This window comes from Ixodes scapularis, unplaced genomic scaffold (assembly GCF_016920785.2).
Source record: "Ixodes scapularis isolate PalLabHiFi unplaced genomic scaffold, ASM1692078v2 PGA_scaffold0__279_contigs__length_252992795, whole genome shotgun sequence".
Taxonomy (NCBI): Eukaryota; Metazoa; Arthropoda; class Arachnida; order Ixodida; family Ixodidae; genus Ixodes; species Ixodes scapularis.
The window spans coordinates 106,991,272-107,007,836 of record NW_024609835.1 but is presented as its reverse complement, the minus strand read 5'-3'; the positions used below and the strand labels follow the sequence as shown (position 1 = coordinate 107,007,836).

At 47.0% G+C, this 16,565-nt stretch overlaps 1 protein-coding gene across 1 annotated transcript in view; it reads right to left on the bottom strand.

Annotated features, from left to right (window-relative positions):
* The window catches only part of LOC8050860 (beta-mannosidase), a gene marked incomplete in the record, with an annotated part of 51,241 nt that extends 35,293 nt beyond the window's left edge, over nt 1-15,948 (bottom strand). The window contains 2 exon segments of the mRNA XM_042289381.1: nt 1,700-1,846; nt 15,728-15,948. Coding sequence (XP_042145315.1) covers nt 1,700-1,846; nt 15,728-15,842 — 262 coding nt within the window.
* Between the last annotated feature and the right edge of the window lie 617 nt (nt 15,949-16,565).

Below are 16,565 nucleotides of genomic sequence, written 5' to 3'. Positions count from 1 at the left end.
GCAATAGTCAATAAACCAGCATGTGTTTAGTAGTTCTGTTTAGTAAGATCTCATATTTTCAAAGTCAAGTTTTGAAGGCTACTTACCGAAAAAAAAAAATACTAAGGGGGAACGCAATCGAAACGCAATCGAAACAGAGTTTCGGGGTTGTCTTAAAGAAGACCACGAAATTACCAAAATAATTTTAAACATTCAATTTTACGGCCAGTAACTATAAAGTTTATAAATAAGAGTGTGCGAATACACGGTATGCCGTGAGTCTTCCTGCACCCCATTTTTCCTGTAATCCTACGCGGAACGCAACTTCGTCTGCATCTTGCGCGGGTGTTGCGGTGATGTCAGAACGCTGAGTTTTGATTGGCTTCGAAGGACAAAGGGTAGAGCCTCAAGGTCTACCCACTATTCGTTCCAATTGGAGCCAATCAGAGCTCGTCGTTCCGACGCGACCGCAACTCCTGCGCAAGATGCAGACGAAGTTGCGTTCCGCATACTCCGACCGCAGCCGCCTGCTATGTGGAGCGCAAGTTCGTCTGCTTTTTTTGCAGGGGTTGTGGTGACGTCAGAAAGACGCCGAGCTCAGATTGGCCCGGGTGGAAGGATAGCGGGTAGAACTCAGAGCAATCTGCCTCGAGGTCTACCGACTATCTTTCAGTCAGAGCCAATCAAAACTCGACGTTCTGACGTCACCACAACGCCTGCAAAAGAAGCAGACGAACTTACCTTCCGCATAGGGTACGATGGAACAAATCGAGCAGCACCAAAAGTCAATCGTCGCAGTCCTCGTCGTCTTTGTACATTTTCTGTGCCACGGCTAAACCAGTCCCGCACAATGAATGCCCCGTGATCCTTTGTTCTTTCCCGCGTGTAATTGGTTTAGCCAGGGATAGCATAGACTAGGGGTAGCCAAGCTGCGGCTCTTGGCGTGTTAAAATGCGGCTCGCGGCTTACCCCCCCCCCCCCCCCCCCCCCCCCTCCTCCTCCTACTCCGCCTCCCTCCCGGTCACACGAGCACTTCCCCAAAAAGAGAAATGGAATGCGTTTTTAAATCGAAAAACAGGTTGCGTTTGGTGGTCTTGTGCTACTACTTGTGCTACAAAAGCGGCCCAACGTACAGTTGGGCCGCTTTTGACTGGGATAGATTGAAAGTAGTTGGAGTTTTGTTCATTGCTCTTAACAGTTTACCCCCCCCCCCCCCCTCCCCTCCCCCGATCCGAAGTTCGCTCCGCGAATGGCTCCGTGAAGTTCCGTGGTTTTGCTTGCAGCTCTTAGGCCGGGTCAGCCTGGCCTCCCCTGGCATAGACCTTTGCGAAAATCGCCTTCTGCACGCTGCCATCTTTGACAGCTTGGCCGTGGAAAGCCTTCTGTGCATGCGCTGTTGCTCTCTTCTGCAGTACACCAAACGCTGCGCATGCGTCCACAGCTCAGTGACTCAGCACTTTTCGGGGATGCTCGAATAGTTCCGTCGGATTTAATGGGAAACGGGAGTATAGCAGCGTGAAGGCTGTGAATGACGTACGCAGCGCTATTCAATTTGAATGACCATTCCAATTGAATGGTCTTCGTCTCTGTCCCCTCTTCGTCCTTGTTTATTCGGCGCTTTCCATTCGGTGATGTACCAACTAGTCCATTTATTTATTCTACTAAATGACCATTCGCACCCCTCTCTTAATAAGGCGGAAAAAGAAAACGTGCCACTCACCACTAAAGGTCCTATAAAAGGTCCAATTTTCGAAAGCCACCCAGGTATACTTGATATCGTTGAAGCTGAAGTACGGTTCTCCAATGATGCCGTTCCTCTTCAGATCGGTATAAATTCCTCCGGGGACTTGAGCGGAAAAATTCATAGCTGAAAACGAAAAACAAAATAGCAACATTATGCATTACCAGGATGAAGCTGATTCGACAAAGCTTGGGAATGAGCTCGTTTAGTGTCACCGAGCCACCGAATAGGCTAATGACTTTCGCATGGTATTGGTTACTCCGCTGCTTTGTTGACATTAAAAGAATCCTGAAACAAAAGTGGAAACTGCGCTTAAATGTGCATGTCCTGTTTTATTATTATTATTATTATTTTGTTTCAACATTGTTTAGTATTTAGGTAGGTGCGTAGTTAAATCAACACCAGACAACATACAATCAGAGAACAACCGAAGAGCCTCCGTGCAGTACGATAGGGATAAAACACGCTTAGTCTTAGAGGTGCATATATCAAATAATAATTGTTTTGCACTAGCCACTTTAGTAGCACACACACACCGTGGTAGCACACTTATGCACTCTTGCACACATTACTAAAAAAAAAGTAATCGATTACAATTACTATTACGCTTGGCTAAAAAGTATTCGATTAGATTACTTGATTACTCGCCGGAAAAAGTAATTGGACATTACTCAAAGAAGTAATCGCTACTTTTTCCGATTACTTTATTGTGTGAAGACACATCTTTTGCGCTCATTACAATGAACTACTTCCAACCTATATTTCACATTTGCACAAGTATTGAAGAAGTAAAACTGGCTCCCTCCTCGTGGTCGTTGCACCTTCACAATGCGGACACAAGCATAGAATTCGTTTGAAGACGTTTAATGTTTTGGCCGTTCGCCAGTGTGTGTGTGTGTGTGGGGGGGGGGGGGGGGGGGGGGGGTGGAGGGGGCTCTAGATCTTGTTAAGCTTGAGCAAGGGTTGTCGCTCATTTTATTATTCACATGTGGATGAGCTCGCATGTTATACAAAAGAGCAGCAGTCTCAGGATTTGAAACGGATCATGTGTAGTATCCATTAGCGGAAGAGATCGCCCCGACCACTTCTCAACTCAAAACATTACTTGTCACAAAGACCACGTACGGGAAATAGGGAAATATTTCAACTGCCTTTGTTATAATTTGCATCCGCTTTAGGCATTCTTCGGTTCTAGTTCTCCTACGGGCTGCGAGTAGGTACCCAAAACAGGATTTTTTATTTATTTTTTATTTCTGTGTGTGTGTGCGCGAGGGGGCTATAGTTTGAACGAAGGACTCACAAAGCTACATTCTGCTTTCTCAAACTTCACCCTGAATAGCCTTTGTCACTCACTGTGGCTTTCCTGGGGCTTCCCACTCCCCCCCCCCCCCCCCCCCCCCCCCCCTCCCAGTCCCAGCTCGAAAAACAAAACAAAAACGGACATTCCACAGAAATTGTACATAGAAAGAGATTGACCTCGTTTCCTACAGCTCCGCAAAAATGTTTCATTTTTCCGTTCGAAAAAAAATGCAAATTTTATTTTTGTCATTTCATAAAAAAAAAAAAAAAAGGCGTGTGCCCGGGGGGGGGGGGGGGGGGGGGGGGGGGAAGGGGTCCCGTGGACAAATTGTAACGGTTACAAGTAATTTTATTACTTCAAAAAGTAATCAGATTACTTTTGTGATTACTGCCTAATAAAAGTAATCAACTGATTACTAAATTACTCCAAAAGTAATCGATTACAAGTAATTTGGTTACTTGTAATGCGTACGGTACAAGTCTGCACTTATGACATATTCGCCCGGTCAATTTACAGCCTCCTGGAGCGCCTTAATATGCCGATGCTCAATCGCCAAGTCGGAGTCGGGCGCTCAAAGTATATTCAACGGGTTCTTTCAGGGCGCTCTCGGATTATCCGATCGCGCCGTACTCTGACTCGTTGCACTGTGAGGAGCTATGACTTCGAAGTGGGAGCGGTGGGAGCGCGACAAGAGGACCGGTCACGTGACCCAAACCCCTTCCGCTGATGAGTTGAAGGAGAAAGAAGCCGATGCGGCTGAAAACCTTAAAAATCAACTGCAAAGAAAAAAAAATGTTTTTAAACAGCCTAATTGGGACAAGCATGTCACAAAACAAATTTTCCGAAAAAAAAAAGATTTTACAGCAATATTTATTGCGCGAGACTGATTTTAGTTAACGGCTATTTCTTCCGTTTTATATCGTGCGCCACAAAGTTACTATTATATGTCACGGAGTGACGTGCGATAGCAACTCTCCTAATTAGCTAAGAGATTGATTGACAGCTTAGATCTTAAACCTTAAACCTTCGTGATGTGTTGTAATGTCCTTTTGAGCGGCATATTTTTACTCTTAAAGAATAACCCACGTAATGAAAGTTATTATTCTTTACAAAGAGTTTCCAAGACAGGCACTTCCGTTTGAGTTCATACCGCAACAAACAAAAGCTTCGCGTGAGGACATCTTGAGGACATCCTAAAGACATTCACGTAACTACGTGTGGGTGCACAGAAGACTTACCCTAAAGTCGCTGCTAATACATCGTACAAAAGACTGCCTGCATACATTGTCTGAGGCGTGCTTCCTTCTCGTTTTACGGTCTTAGTTGTCACATTAGAGAGTTTTAGGGAACCGTTTTTGCGCATCCGATATGGTACGATGGGCCCTCCGGTATGAACTGTGCATCAGCTACCGCGGGAGACTCCCACATGCACAGTTCGTACCGGAGGGCACACCGTATACCGTATCGGATGCGCAAAAACGGTTCCCTAAAACTCTCTATTGATCGTGCAAAAAATGGTCTGCTAGCGAAGCTGCTTCCAAGATGGCTGAGGGGTGCCCGCAGATAATTCCGTATCCTTTGTATAATGTATGGGAGAAAGAGAATACAATTTTTTTTTAGTGAGCCGTGTCACTGCGGTTTGAAGGCCGACTTCGCGCTTTCCACTTTTACCCTCCTCTCTTCCTATAGCCTCTCTATTTATTTAACGTGCCCCATGGAGCGCTAACAAAGATCATGTTGCCTGCAGAAAACCGAGGTTGTATCGTTGGCCTTAAGGCAGCACTCGGGAGTTAAATTAGTGTTGCGAGTCAGTGAGACAAGCTGCCATACCGAGCACGTGTAGCAGTGGTAAATGCAACGGCCTCAGGTGGTGACTAGTCGGTGGCAGGTTTAGAGAAAGAGCACCTCCCACCTCTTTCCACCCTAGCAGAGCGAACGCTAGAGAAGATGTTGCCTCCTCGCTAGCGTTCGCTCTGCTAAAGCGGAAAGAGGAGGGAGGACCTTTATACTTAGGAGACAACCTTTCTCGGCATTTTTGAGGAGAGGAGAAGATCGCGCGCAGCATTTAGTGGCTCTCAAAATGGAAGAGGGCACGCGTGCCCGTACCTTTGACTGCACTGCCGAGAAAACTGGTTCCCGAGTATAGTGTTGACATCAGGCCATTTTTGTGGCGACGGTTTTGTTTCATTTTTGCTCAGTAGCATGCGAAGGAGCGTCTTGCGCCGGCACGAGCCTCTTGACTGTTACTCGAGGATGTTGAGCCAATTATAACATCTTTGGTGTTACTGAAGTGTTCAAATGGCTTTTTTTTTTTCTCGCCTACTTCTTTGTTTTTGCTTTTGTGAGCGCGTGCTCTCAGAAACGGGGACTGCAAACAGTGACATCATCATAAACAAAAGAACGTTGATGCACTCTGTATCCGAAGTACCTTTTTTGTCCATCCCCCCAATAAGTTTTTTTTTTCTTTTAAAGAAAGCCCAACAAAACATAGTAGGGTGGATAAGATGCAAAGGTGTGGAATAATTCTTTATCTAGAATCAGCTACTTCTTTATAAAGGTTAACTGGCAAAGTCGCCGTCGTAAGCTATTATTTCGTTACATTAAAAGAACTGTTTTGCCGTTCTAGATAAAGCAGCGTTTCTTTTATTTGATTTCAGATTGGTGGACACCACGTGCCGTATGTGGTACTGCTGGCTCAAGTAGAAATAAAAAAAGTGTTTGAAAAAGTCAAGTACAATTAAACTGAGATGTTATCTATTTCAATAAAATAGTAAGCAAACGGGACGAAATATGATTCAGAAAAGCTACAATACATTAAACATTCCCTCAGAGCAACGTGAGTGAGTACGTATTAACCAAATATTTTTTTCAAACGTATTTGTTCTTTTAAAGCATTTTTGTTTCAGTCTGGGTTATCAACTGTATCTAGACACGGACATGAACAAAAAAAGTTAGACAGCGGCCCTTTATTTTGACCATTCTAATTTATCTTCATGTTTCTTCCCAGTCTTAGGGTTTAAACATCATGATCAACACGCGCAAACACGCCTGCACTTCGATCATTTTTTTTCGCTAATGAACAGTGTCTCAGCTCAGGCCTCATTCTTGACCAAAGTATTACAAGGTATTAGTCGCTAAGCTTAGAAATTTTATCACAGTGATTCGAGACTCCGCCTAACCTATGTAAAGAAGCATGGCTGCGAATAGTTTATTTTTTAACTTGACTAAAAATCTAGCTGTAACAGTTGGGAGAACCCTTACACTTCGAATTCACTGCCGACTCACGTGGACGTGCGCGGTGGATATTCAATTAAAGTTTCTCATTAACAGTTTGTGCGCAGGCATGCATAAACAACAATGCATAAAAAGCTGTATTAAAAATTAAAATGACCGCGGTTTTATCAAAATGAAAAAAAAACCGCCCCTTCTAGATTTTGTCACAACTTAAGTTGAAATTACCAAGTGCGGGAGATGGTTGCTCTAACTGTTTAGATCGTTTCTTCAGTGTACCCACGACGCGCTTTTTATTTATATGTCCTTGTAGCGCGTCCGTTTATATCAAATTTGTGATAAAGGAGACGCGTCATTCATATGTTGGCGTGGGAGCGTTTGCCAACTTTCGAAAACACGATAACATATAAATGACGCAACAGTCGCGATAAATGCAATACGCGCAATATCATCGTTACTCTGCCCGTCATACATTCGTTTTCATCCGTTTGCCAAGGACGGGAGTTTCCCCGCAGAGATATGTGGTGGGCAAAAAAGAGAGGTGTGACGATTGCGCGGGCGAGGGCGGTCCCTGGATTCATTTCCATATTATACACCCAAGCGCTGTTTATAAACAAGCCTGCGTTTGCCCACACCGGGTGTGGGTACTGCGCGGGCTCAGTGACGGGAACAGCGCCACCATGATGGCGTGACGTCACAGAGTTGAGGTGCTGTATAGCGCAGCACAATCGGTATGCTGGAGGGCAGTCCAAAACCTTGCTCTCCAAAACTTAAAAAAAAAAAAAAGCATGCTAACGAAATTGAGTAGAGTGAGCATTGTATCCAGACTTGGGCCTATCTCAAATGCTCCACTCAAGATACGGTATTTCAATTACTTTTGGATGTGATTTGTTGTCTTGCAGATACATTTGATCGCGAGTATTTGCTACTCTATCTTAATTACTTTTCTCAGTATCGTGTACTCATTACCTAAAACACATTTTTAAATCTTTGCAAAAAAAAAAAAAAACGAAATTGTAGCGGGAATTTTTTTTATGGGGAATAATAATCCGTACACCCCAGCGGCAAGTTGAGCCGATCGCAAGCTTGAAGCGGAAACGACCAAACAATGAACAGGAAACAAGCGCAGAACCAAAGTTGCAGACTCAAAAAGCCAACGAAACAACAAACAGGAAGAAATAAAAAGATGATATAAAAAAAACACTCAACATTTTTGGGATTTTTTTCTTTCTGTTTAACCATACTACGACAAGAATTGCAATAGCCCGACCCTTTCATGAGCATAGCGATTTCAACAAGACAGGAAACAAGCTACGAGCAAGATGAGCTCTCAAAATGCAATCAATGAGTCTTTCCAAAGTTGTATGACTTTTGAAGGGGTTCCTGGAGCTTATATGAATAAAATAATGGAAAACCGCAAGAGAGACAGTAGTGCATCTTCCTGTCCAGCTGTGCCTTCTTTTAAAGTTTAGTCCTCTTTAAATAGAGCGTTGCCAGTGCCCGACTAGAAGAAAGTGCGGCACGTGCCATGCCTACTATACGTAAGCCCTCCTTGTTATTCAGCCATTCTTTTGCGTATTATCTAACATTTGTTTAAAGTCAAATCCGGATATAGTGACTCGTAGCGCTTAGTAACACAGTGCGTCCAAGGTGTTCCTAATAAAACCATCAAAAGATGTCATTACCAGCCAAGTGACTATAGGTAGAGTTTCCACTTCTTGCTCGTTTGCCCAAAAACATACGGCAACATGCGCCAGTGATGTATACTCCTCGACTCTAAAAAAAAGTCTGTGCGTCTACTTTCACGCACAACACTCGGAGAGCCAATCAGCACAACTTACGGAGGCAGCTCAGCGAATGACGATAGGGAAACATATTGTTGTGGCGGTGCTGCGAATGAGAAGACGACGAAAAAAAAAGACAGGAAGAGGGCGCGAGAAAAAGGACAGATGGCGATGAACGTTGAACGCCGAACGCTGGGATTTTAAACCGTCTTGAATTTCTTAACAATTGGTGTCAGAAGTGGGGTTATGGAAGATCCCAACACCTCTCAGCCTGACCTGGTGATGAGAGCGATCGGCGCGCTACAAGCTTCGTTGGCCAGCTTGCGAGAGGAGCAGAATCGTCACCGAGACGAAGACCGGCGAGCTTTAGCAGAGCTACGTCGGGAGGTTTCCGCGCAACTCCAGCATCAACCTGGGACCGGGTCGTCACACCAATCCACGGGACATCGAGGAGCGCTGCACCCACCATCGCGGTCCGGCGAGACTACTGAAGGTACGAGCGAAGGCAGACTGCTAGCGCGGCAGATCTCTCCTTGCAAGCCCCAGCAGAAACCGAAAATGATAACAGACAGCAGATACTACCGTCGGGGGATGCTTACGAACAGCTGGCTTTGGCTTCGCAGAAGATGATTGTCAAGCTCGACACCTATGATGGACGCAGCCCCTGGAATGCCTTTCAAGTGCATTTTGATCTCGTCGCGGACTTAAACGGTTGGACTACCGCTTCGCGAGGAGCGTTCCTGGCATCTACACTCCGAGGACCAGCTTTGGAGCTGCCTCAGAACCTTCCTCCTGGCAACCAGCGGGACTTCAAGGCGCTTGAGGAAGCACTCGAAGGGCGCTTCGGTGAGAAGCACCTCGGGCGGCTCTACCACGCCACTCTCCGAACGCGGATACAAGAACGAAACGAATCGTTGTCTGAACTGGCCATTGACATCGAGAGGCTTACGCGACTCTCGTATCAAGGCTGCACAACTGCGACACTGAACTCTGTGGCTGTGGGACACTTTTTAGACGCAATCGGAGACACTGAAGTACAACAGTTTGTCCGCCTGTCGTCACCTGCCTGCATGCGTGACGCTGTTGCACGAGCTATGGAGGTGGAGGAAACGACGAGGGCAGTAAGAGCCACCCGGTGGGTCACAGTGCCAGGTGGTTATCAGCCAGGCACGTCGTCTGCTTTACATCCAGTGCCGCTTCTCAACACGGATCGGCAAACTTCTCACGAGGCAACAGGGATGCCACCTCACCAGAGGCCATCTCCAACATGCTGGCGCTGCGGCCAAAAAGGCCACATCCAGAGATATTGCAGCTGGCGTAGTAAAGAAGAAAAAGGCTATTCCACTCCGGAAAACTAATTCCAGCCGAGCTTACCGGCCAAATCTCGGCTGAGAAAGAAAAGAGAGAGCCGGTCCCAACGCTGCAAGTTCAAAAGTTACGAGCTGACAAAGACGGGCTTTTTGTGGATGGGGAAATACGAGGCGTATACCATGTAAGATGCTTGTTGACACCGGAGTCAACGCCACAATCGTAAGAACTGATGTATATGAACGAATAAAGACACCCATAACATCATACAAACGCCTTTCTGGGTTTCTCACTGCGCACTGTCACAAGAGAAACAGCGCCAATCACGGCGTCATGTGAACTTACATTTCTTTTTGGCACGCAAAAGTTTGTGCAAGTTGCCTTTGTGGCTGGAATATTTGAGGAATGCATCCTTGGACTCGATTTTCTACAGGCGAATGGTTGTTCACTGGATCTCAAGAGTCACACATTGAACGTAAGTGACGAACACGTCATCTTGTACAGCCAACGAGCAATTTTAGAAAACGGCGGGGGATTCCTTCTATGCTCCAAGTCCACTTTGATTTCTCCACAAAGCGAAAACGTTGTCTGGGTGACGGACGGCAATAACTGCTCGGATGGTATTGCGGTCGCTGAAGGAGACGCCACGTGCGATACTGTTCCAGGAATCATTATAGCAAGAACGCTAATAGATTTCGGCAACAAAAAGGTTCCTCTCCGCATTGCCAACCTAACGGATAAACCTATCCACCTAAAGAAGGGTTGTCGCATTGCGAAGTGGTCCCGTGCTGTGAGCTCTACTCCCCCACGAAAGGATCTTGTCCATATGACACAAGAGGAATTGCCGGCTTCCTTGCTGGATCTAGCAGACCGCTCCAAATGCCACCTTGATCAAGCACAACAAGCACATCTCCTGAGTTTACTCAACGAATACAGAGATGTGTTTGCTTCTTCTTTGGAGACCGGACGGACAGGCGCTGCTCAACACCGCATCGATACAGGAAATGCAGCTCCGATTAAGCAACAGCCCCGGCAAATTCCGTTGGCAAAACGTAATGAAGTCGGCCAGATGATCCAAGATATGCAACAGCAAGATGTTATTGAGCCTTCATCGAGCCCGTGGGTGTCGCCGGTCGTCTTGGTAAAGGAAAAAGATGGCAGCACGAGGTTCTGCGTTGACTACCGACGATTGAACGATGTGACTAATAAGGACTCCTATCCACTCCCTAGGATTGATGACACATTCGACGCGATTGTGGGGTCTTCCTGGTTTTCCACATTAGACCTCAGGAGCGGATACTGGCAAGTTGAAATGGACCCAAGAGACCGCGAGAAGACGGCATTTTCTACTGGAGATGGTCTGTGGCAATTCAAAGTAATGCCATTTGGCCTTTGTAATGCCCCTGCAACGTTTGAGCGTCTCATGGACCAGGTCCTAAAGAGCCTGCCGCTCGATGTTTGCTTGGTTTATCTGGACGATATACTTGTGCACGGCAAAACTTTCCAGGGAGCACTTTGTAATTTGTCACTCGTATTTGACCGTCTGAGAAAGGCAAACTTGAAGCTAAATGCCAAGAAATGCGTTCTATTTCAAAAGAGAGTGCATTATCTCGGTCACATCGTCTCTGAAAAAGGAATGGAGACGGACCCTGAGAAGACAGAGTGCGTCAGAAACTGGCCTCGACCTCAAAATCAGCGCGACGTTAAAAGCTTCCTTGGACTGTGCACCTACTACCGGCGATTTGTAAAAGGTTTCGCCACAATTGCCAAACCGCTGTACGCTTTATCGGAACAGAATACGGCGTTCGAATGGAGTGTACACGCACAAGATTGTTTCCTCACACTCAAGAATTCCCTTAGCGCCCCTCCAGTTCTTGGATTTCCTCGACCAGACTGCAAGTTCGTCCTCGATACCGACGCGAGTAACGTCGGTTTGGGTGCTGTGTTGTCCCAGATTCAGGATGGCTCCGAAAAAGTAATTGCGTACTATAGCAAAGTTCTAAACAGGGCAGAACAGAACTACTGCGTTACGAGAAGGGAACTCTTGGCAGTTGTAAAAGCCGTGACCCATTTCCATCATTACTTGTACGGCACAAAGTTCCTCTTAAGGACTGATCATGCATCCCTCACTTGGCTTTTAAACTTCAAGAACCCGGAAGGCCAAGTAGCTAGGTGGTTAGAGCGGCTGGCACAATACGAGTTCAGGATTGAGCATAGACCCGGCAAGGGACATGCAAACGCCGACGCACTTTCGCGGCGACCTTGCTTGTCTGGCAACTGTCGCCCATGCCTGAAAAGCGAGCAGCGCCTTCCATTGGACTACCAACCGTTGTCGTCCTCCCAAACGACTACGTGCCCTGCGATGGTAGAACACCAGCAAGATGACCAAGACCCGACAAACTGGACTGCAGATTTTCTCCGTGTGCTTCAAGAAAACGACAGCAATCTGCAACCTATTTTGCAGTGGAAGCGGGTGGGAGAAGTACCCAGCTGGAACGTGGTTGCACCGTACAACAGCGTCGTGAAAGCATACTGGGCACAATGGGATTCCCTCATTCTACAGGATGGATTGCTGTATCGTTGCTGGGAGAGCAAAGACGGAAGAAACAGCACGCTTCAACTCATTTTACCTCAAGTCCGTGTCAACACCGTCTTGCGTAAACTTCATGACAGCCCTGCTGGCGGACATCTTGGGATATACAAGACCCTACAACGAGTTCGAGAAGGGTTCTATTGGGTTGGATGAACTCGAGATGTGCGCGAATGGTGTAAAAAGTGCGACCACTGTGCGTCGCGTAAAGGACCACCATCACGAAGCCGGGGGAGGATGGTAACCTACAACGTCGGTGTCCCGTTTGAAAGAGTGGCCATTGATGTTGTAGGTCCACTACCGAAAACGACACAAGGAAATCGGTACGTCATAGTCATTGCTGACTACTTTACCAAATGGCCAGAAGCATTTCCAGTACGAACGTACGACGCAGACACTGTAACCAGGATCTTGACGGAAGACATCGTTCCAAGATACGGGGTACCACTGGAAATTCACTCTGATCAGGGTCGGACTTTTGAGTCGCAAGTGTTCAAGAGCATGTGTGAGACACTCGGAGTCAGGAAGACGAGAACCACGCCCTTGCATCCTCAGTCGAATGGCATGGTAGAAAGGCTCAACTGCTTACTCAAGCAATACCTTTCGCTCTTCGTTGACGAGCACCAGGACAACTGGGACACTCTAATTCCATTCTTCCTACTTTCCTACCGGTCAGCCGTTCATAGTGCGACAAGCTACACGCCAGCGATGTTGTTAATGGGCCGGGAGCTAAGGCTGCCTGCGGACATCACTTTTGGCACGCCAGTACTTCCATCGCGTGAGACAACACGCAGAGTTCTTTACTCTGACTACTCCCGCCACCTGCGAACGAAACTGAACTGTGTGCACGATTTTGCACGAAGACATTTGCACCTGAGCAGTGAAAGTGCAAGAACCCGCTACAACCGAAGCTGCTCGGGTCGCATACTCCAGCCTGGAGACAAAGTGTGGCTGCACCAACCACGCCGCACCAAAGGTCGCTGCCCGAAACTTCAGCCCAATTGGGAAGGCCCCTACGAAGTTGTCAAGCGACTAAACGACGTCGTGTACCGGGTTCGGCACCTGCTAAGCCGGAAAGTTCACGTAGTTCATTTTGATCGGCTGGTTCCCTATCAACCTGACTGAATATTTTTTTTGCACCACCTCGGGACGAGGTTCATGTGTTGTCGGGGGGCAGTGTTGTGGCGGTGCTGCGAATGAGAAGACGACGAAAAAAAGACAGGAAGAGGGCGCGAGAAAAAGGACGGATGGCGATGAACGTTGAACGCCGAACGCTGGGATTTTAAACCGTCTTGATTTTCTTAACAATATGTTTAGACCAAAAAACGCAGTCTGAGTTGTGACATTAAGCAATGCAAGCGTGACGTTTTGCATTGCTTAATGTCACAACTCAGACTGCGTCTTTTGGTCTAAACATATCTTTCGGCATTGTCATTCGCTGAGCTGACTCCGTAAGTTGCGCTGATTGGCTCTCCGAGTGTTGTGCGTGAAAGTAGACGCATAAACGTTTTTTAGAGTGTGTAAGCTGCATAGAATAGCACTGCATTTTTGTTTTGTTTGCTTCTGTTGTTTAAAAATGAAGCATTCTACTACCACTGAGGTCGATGCAGATTACGGAATGCGGAAGTATCTTCGAAAGTAATTGAATTACATTTCGGAGTTTTTGTGCTCTACTCGAAATATTTTGCGGGTAAATTAACTTCAGTAGTATTTTAAATACTTTATGAAGCAGGTATTTAGTAAGTTGACTTAAATACTTTTGTCGAGTATCTTGTCCAACACTGATACCCCAGTGTAGATGTGTTGTTCACTCTAAAAAAAGCCTGTGTGCCTACTTTCCCGGAAAACACTCGGAGAGCCAATCACGGCAACTTACGGAGACAGCTCAGCGAATGATGATGCCGAAACTCGTCTTTAGACCCAAAAAAAAAAAAAAACGCAATCTGAGTTGTGATATTAAGCAATGCACGCCTGACGTTTGCATTGCTTAATGTCACTACTCAGACTGCGTTTTTCGGTCTAAACATATGTTTCGCCATCGTCATTCACGGAGCTGTCTCAGTAAGGTACGGTGATTGGATCTTTGGGTGTTGTGCGGGAAAGTAGACGCACTGGCTTTTTTTAAAGTGTTCAGCCGTGAATGGGGACACGACCACTTATATTATTTGTAGAGCGCAGCTCTTTTAGACCATAAAAAATTTCCTGCGCGTCTACTTATCCGCAAAACACTGAAAGAGCCAATCTCTGCGCGATCTATGAAATCAGGTCAGCGAATGATGAGGCAGAACATCTGTTTAGAGCTCAAAATTATGTCTCCGCTGTGGCATTACGCAATGCAACCATGACGCTTTGCAATGCGTATTGAAACAGCACAGATTTCATATTCAGGTCTGAACGGATGTTTGGCCTCATAATTCGCTGAGCTGATTTTCTAGATCGCAGAGATTGGCTCTTTCAGTGTTTTGCGGGTAAGTAGACGCGCAGGCAATTTTCAAGGGTATGCGCCCGTTTCCGGGTTGAGCGGCGTCGCCGTCGCCGTATCCGCGCGTTGCATTATGGGATGTTTCCCCAAGTTAGCGGGGTGAACTTTTCCGCTAAATTAAGCAGAACAAATTCTCGCTAAATTTAGCTGGCAAACATTTTGCCGCTAAATTTAGTGGGGAAACTTTACCCGATAAATTTAGCAGAAAAACTTTCCCCGTTAAATTAAGCAGAAAAATTATCGCAAAAATTTTCCGCTAAATTTAGCGGAAAATTTAGCGAAAATTGCTCGCTAAATGGGAGGGTAGCAGGAAAGGAGGAGTGGAGGGTACGAAGGGGGAGGAGGGGCATACCCGCCGCGGAAGTTGGTGCCGCTCGTGTGGTGTTCCGTGAATTGTTACCATGATCGCAAGGATCGTTATTTTGTTGTGGTCATCGGTCAGGACTGGTCCCATAGGATGCTGAATTGTTCGTTAAGTTCCCCTTGTCTCGATTACTGCCAGGGCTGCCTGGCTCTAGGTTTCACCCAAAATTACGAAACCAGGTAGCAACTAGATACTGCCAAAGTGGGGTTTTTGTTTATCGCGAGGTATGCTAGGAAAGAACTGTTTGAAACAGACGACATGAAGATTCTTTCTTCGTCGCGCCATTCTTTCCGGTATGCCAGGGCTGCCCTCTTCGCTCTCTTTGCGCGGCATGGCTGACGGCAAGTCCCGACTTACCTCTCCTCGCGTCAAAATAAAAAAGACGAAAAGTCGTTTTCTATCATTTTTTGCGCGCGCGGCGACGACAACCCACGAGGTCAAAATCTCCGATTAGTGTCACCCACGGTGGTGTCGCCCAAAAAACTATCGCTTAAGAAAAAAAAAAAAAAAAAAATACGTGGAACTTGGCGCCACTTTTTCAGAATTCAGTGACATTGGTTCGCACGAGCCTTGCTAGGTTGTGTTCGAATTTAGAGTGATCAAAGGGACAGACCAGCAACACGACGAGCCAGGCTAGAGAGCGTAGAATTAGGAAAACGGGCAACTCAAACCACAGAGAGCGTTTTCGATTTAATGGCGGACACCATCTGAGCATACGTGCGTTGCCGCCGGGGGGAGGATAGACGGTGGAGAGGCTGAACAAAGCTTGGTGGCGCTCGACGATTGTTTCATTTTCTCGCACTTCGTATTGCAAACGCGTCTCACAAAACACGTGACCCTTATCGAGTAAATTGGAACTACTCTCATATCTGGGCACACTAAGCCGAGGGGTGTAAGTAAATGCACAATATCCACGGAGAGATTTTCACTCGAGGTTTTCAGACTTACTTTTGTTCGTGTTGGTGGCATTCCAGCGGCCGTCTAAGGAGAGGCGACGAGCCTCCACCAGGTCGGTGTGGGCCAAGAACAGCAGCGCGAACGCGGTCAAGATTCGGAACGCCATGCTGCTGCCGTCGCCGTGTCCCTCGTCGGCGGCTGGCCGAGGTGCTGCTCGGAGGCGTCAGCGACGTCGTCGGAGATCGCTCGTCTCTCACCCTGCGTACGCGATAACCACGACGCGATTAAGGCACCGGGAGACGCTGAGGACGCTATCGGTCCCGTGCTCGAGATCGCAGCCGCCCTCCCTCCCAGCTCTCTCTCTCTCTCTCTCAAGGTCCGCTGACTCGTTTTTCCTCGCATCGACGACCGACCGTGGGCCTCCATTCTAATGTTTACGAATTCACAGCCCAGCGTTCAACGTTTACTGCCCAGCACACGCGCATCTGCCACTTGGAAAGCGAGCAAAGAATGCACAATAATCACGAACGCTGAAAACAATACCGACCTCTCGTCCTTCAGTGGAACGGTTTTGTTCTGCCTGGCTTTCCAGGAAACCCAGAGAAAATAGAGAGATTAGAGAGTTTTAGAATAGGGGGCCCCAACACATTGGGTAACCCAACGCTTTGGGGTACCCAACGCAACGACACCTCACGCAGCGTGCTTATAGAATAGGGTTTGTGACGACGGAACGCGGCACGCTCGCCTCTTTCGCATGCAGCGCCATTGTGGACCACGAACGAACTTCTTAACAGTGACAATTATGAAAACGTAAAACATTTGCGCTGAAACGACACTTTATTGTGGCTTGCGGTTCAAATGATAGGGAGGGTAACACCAGTTGGAACGG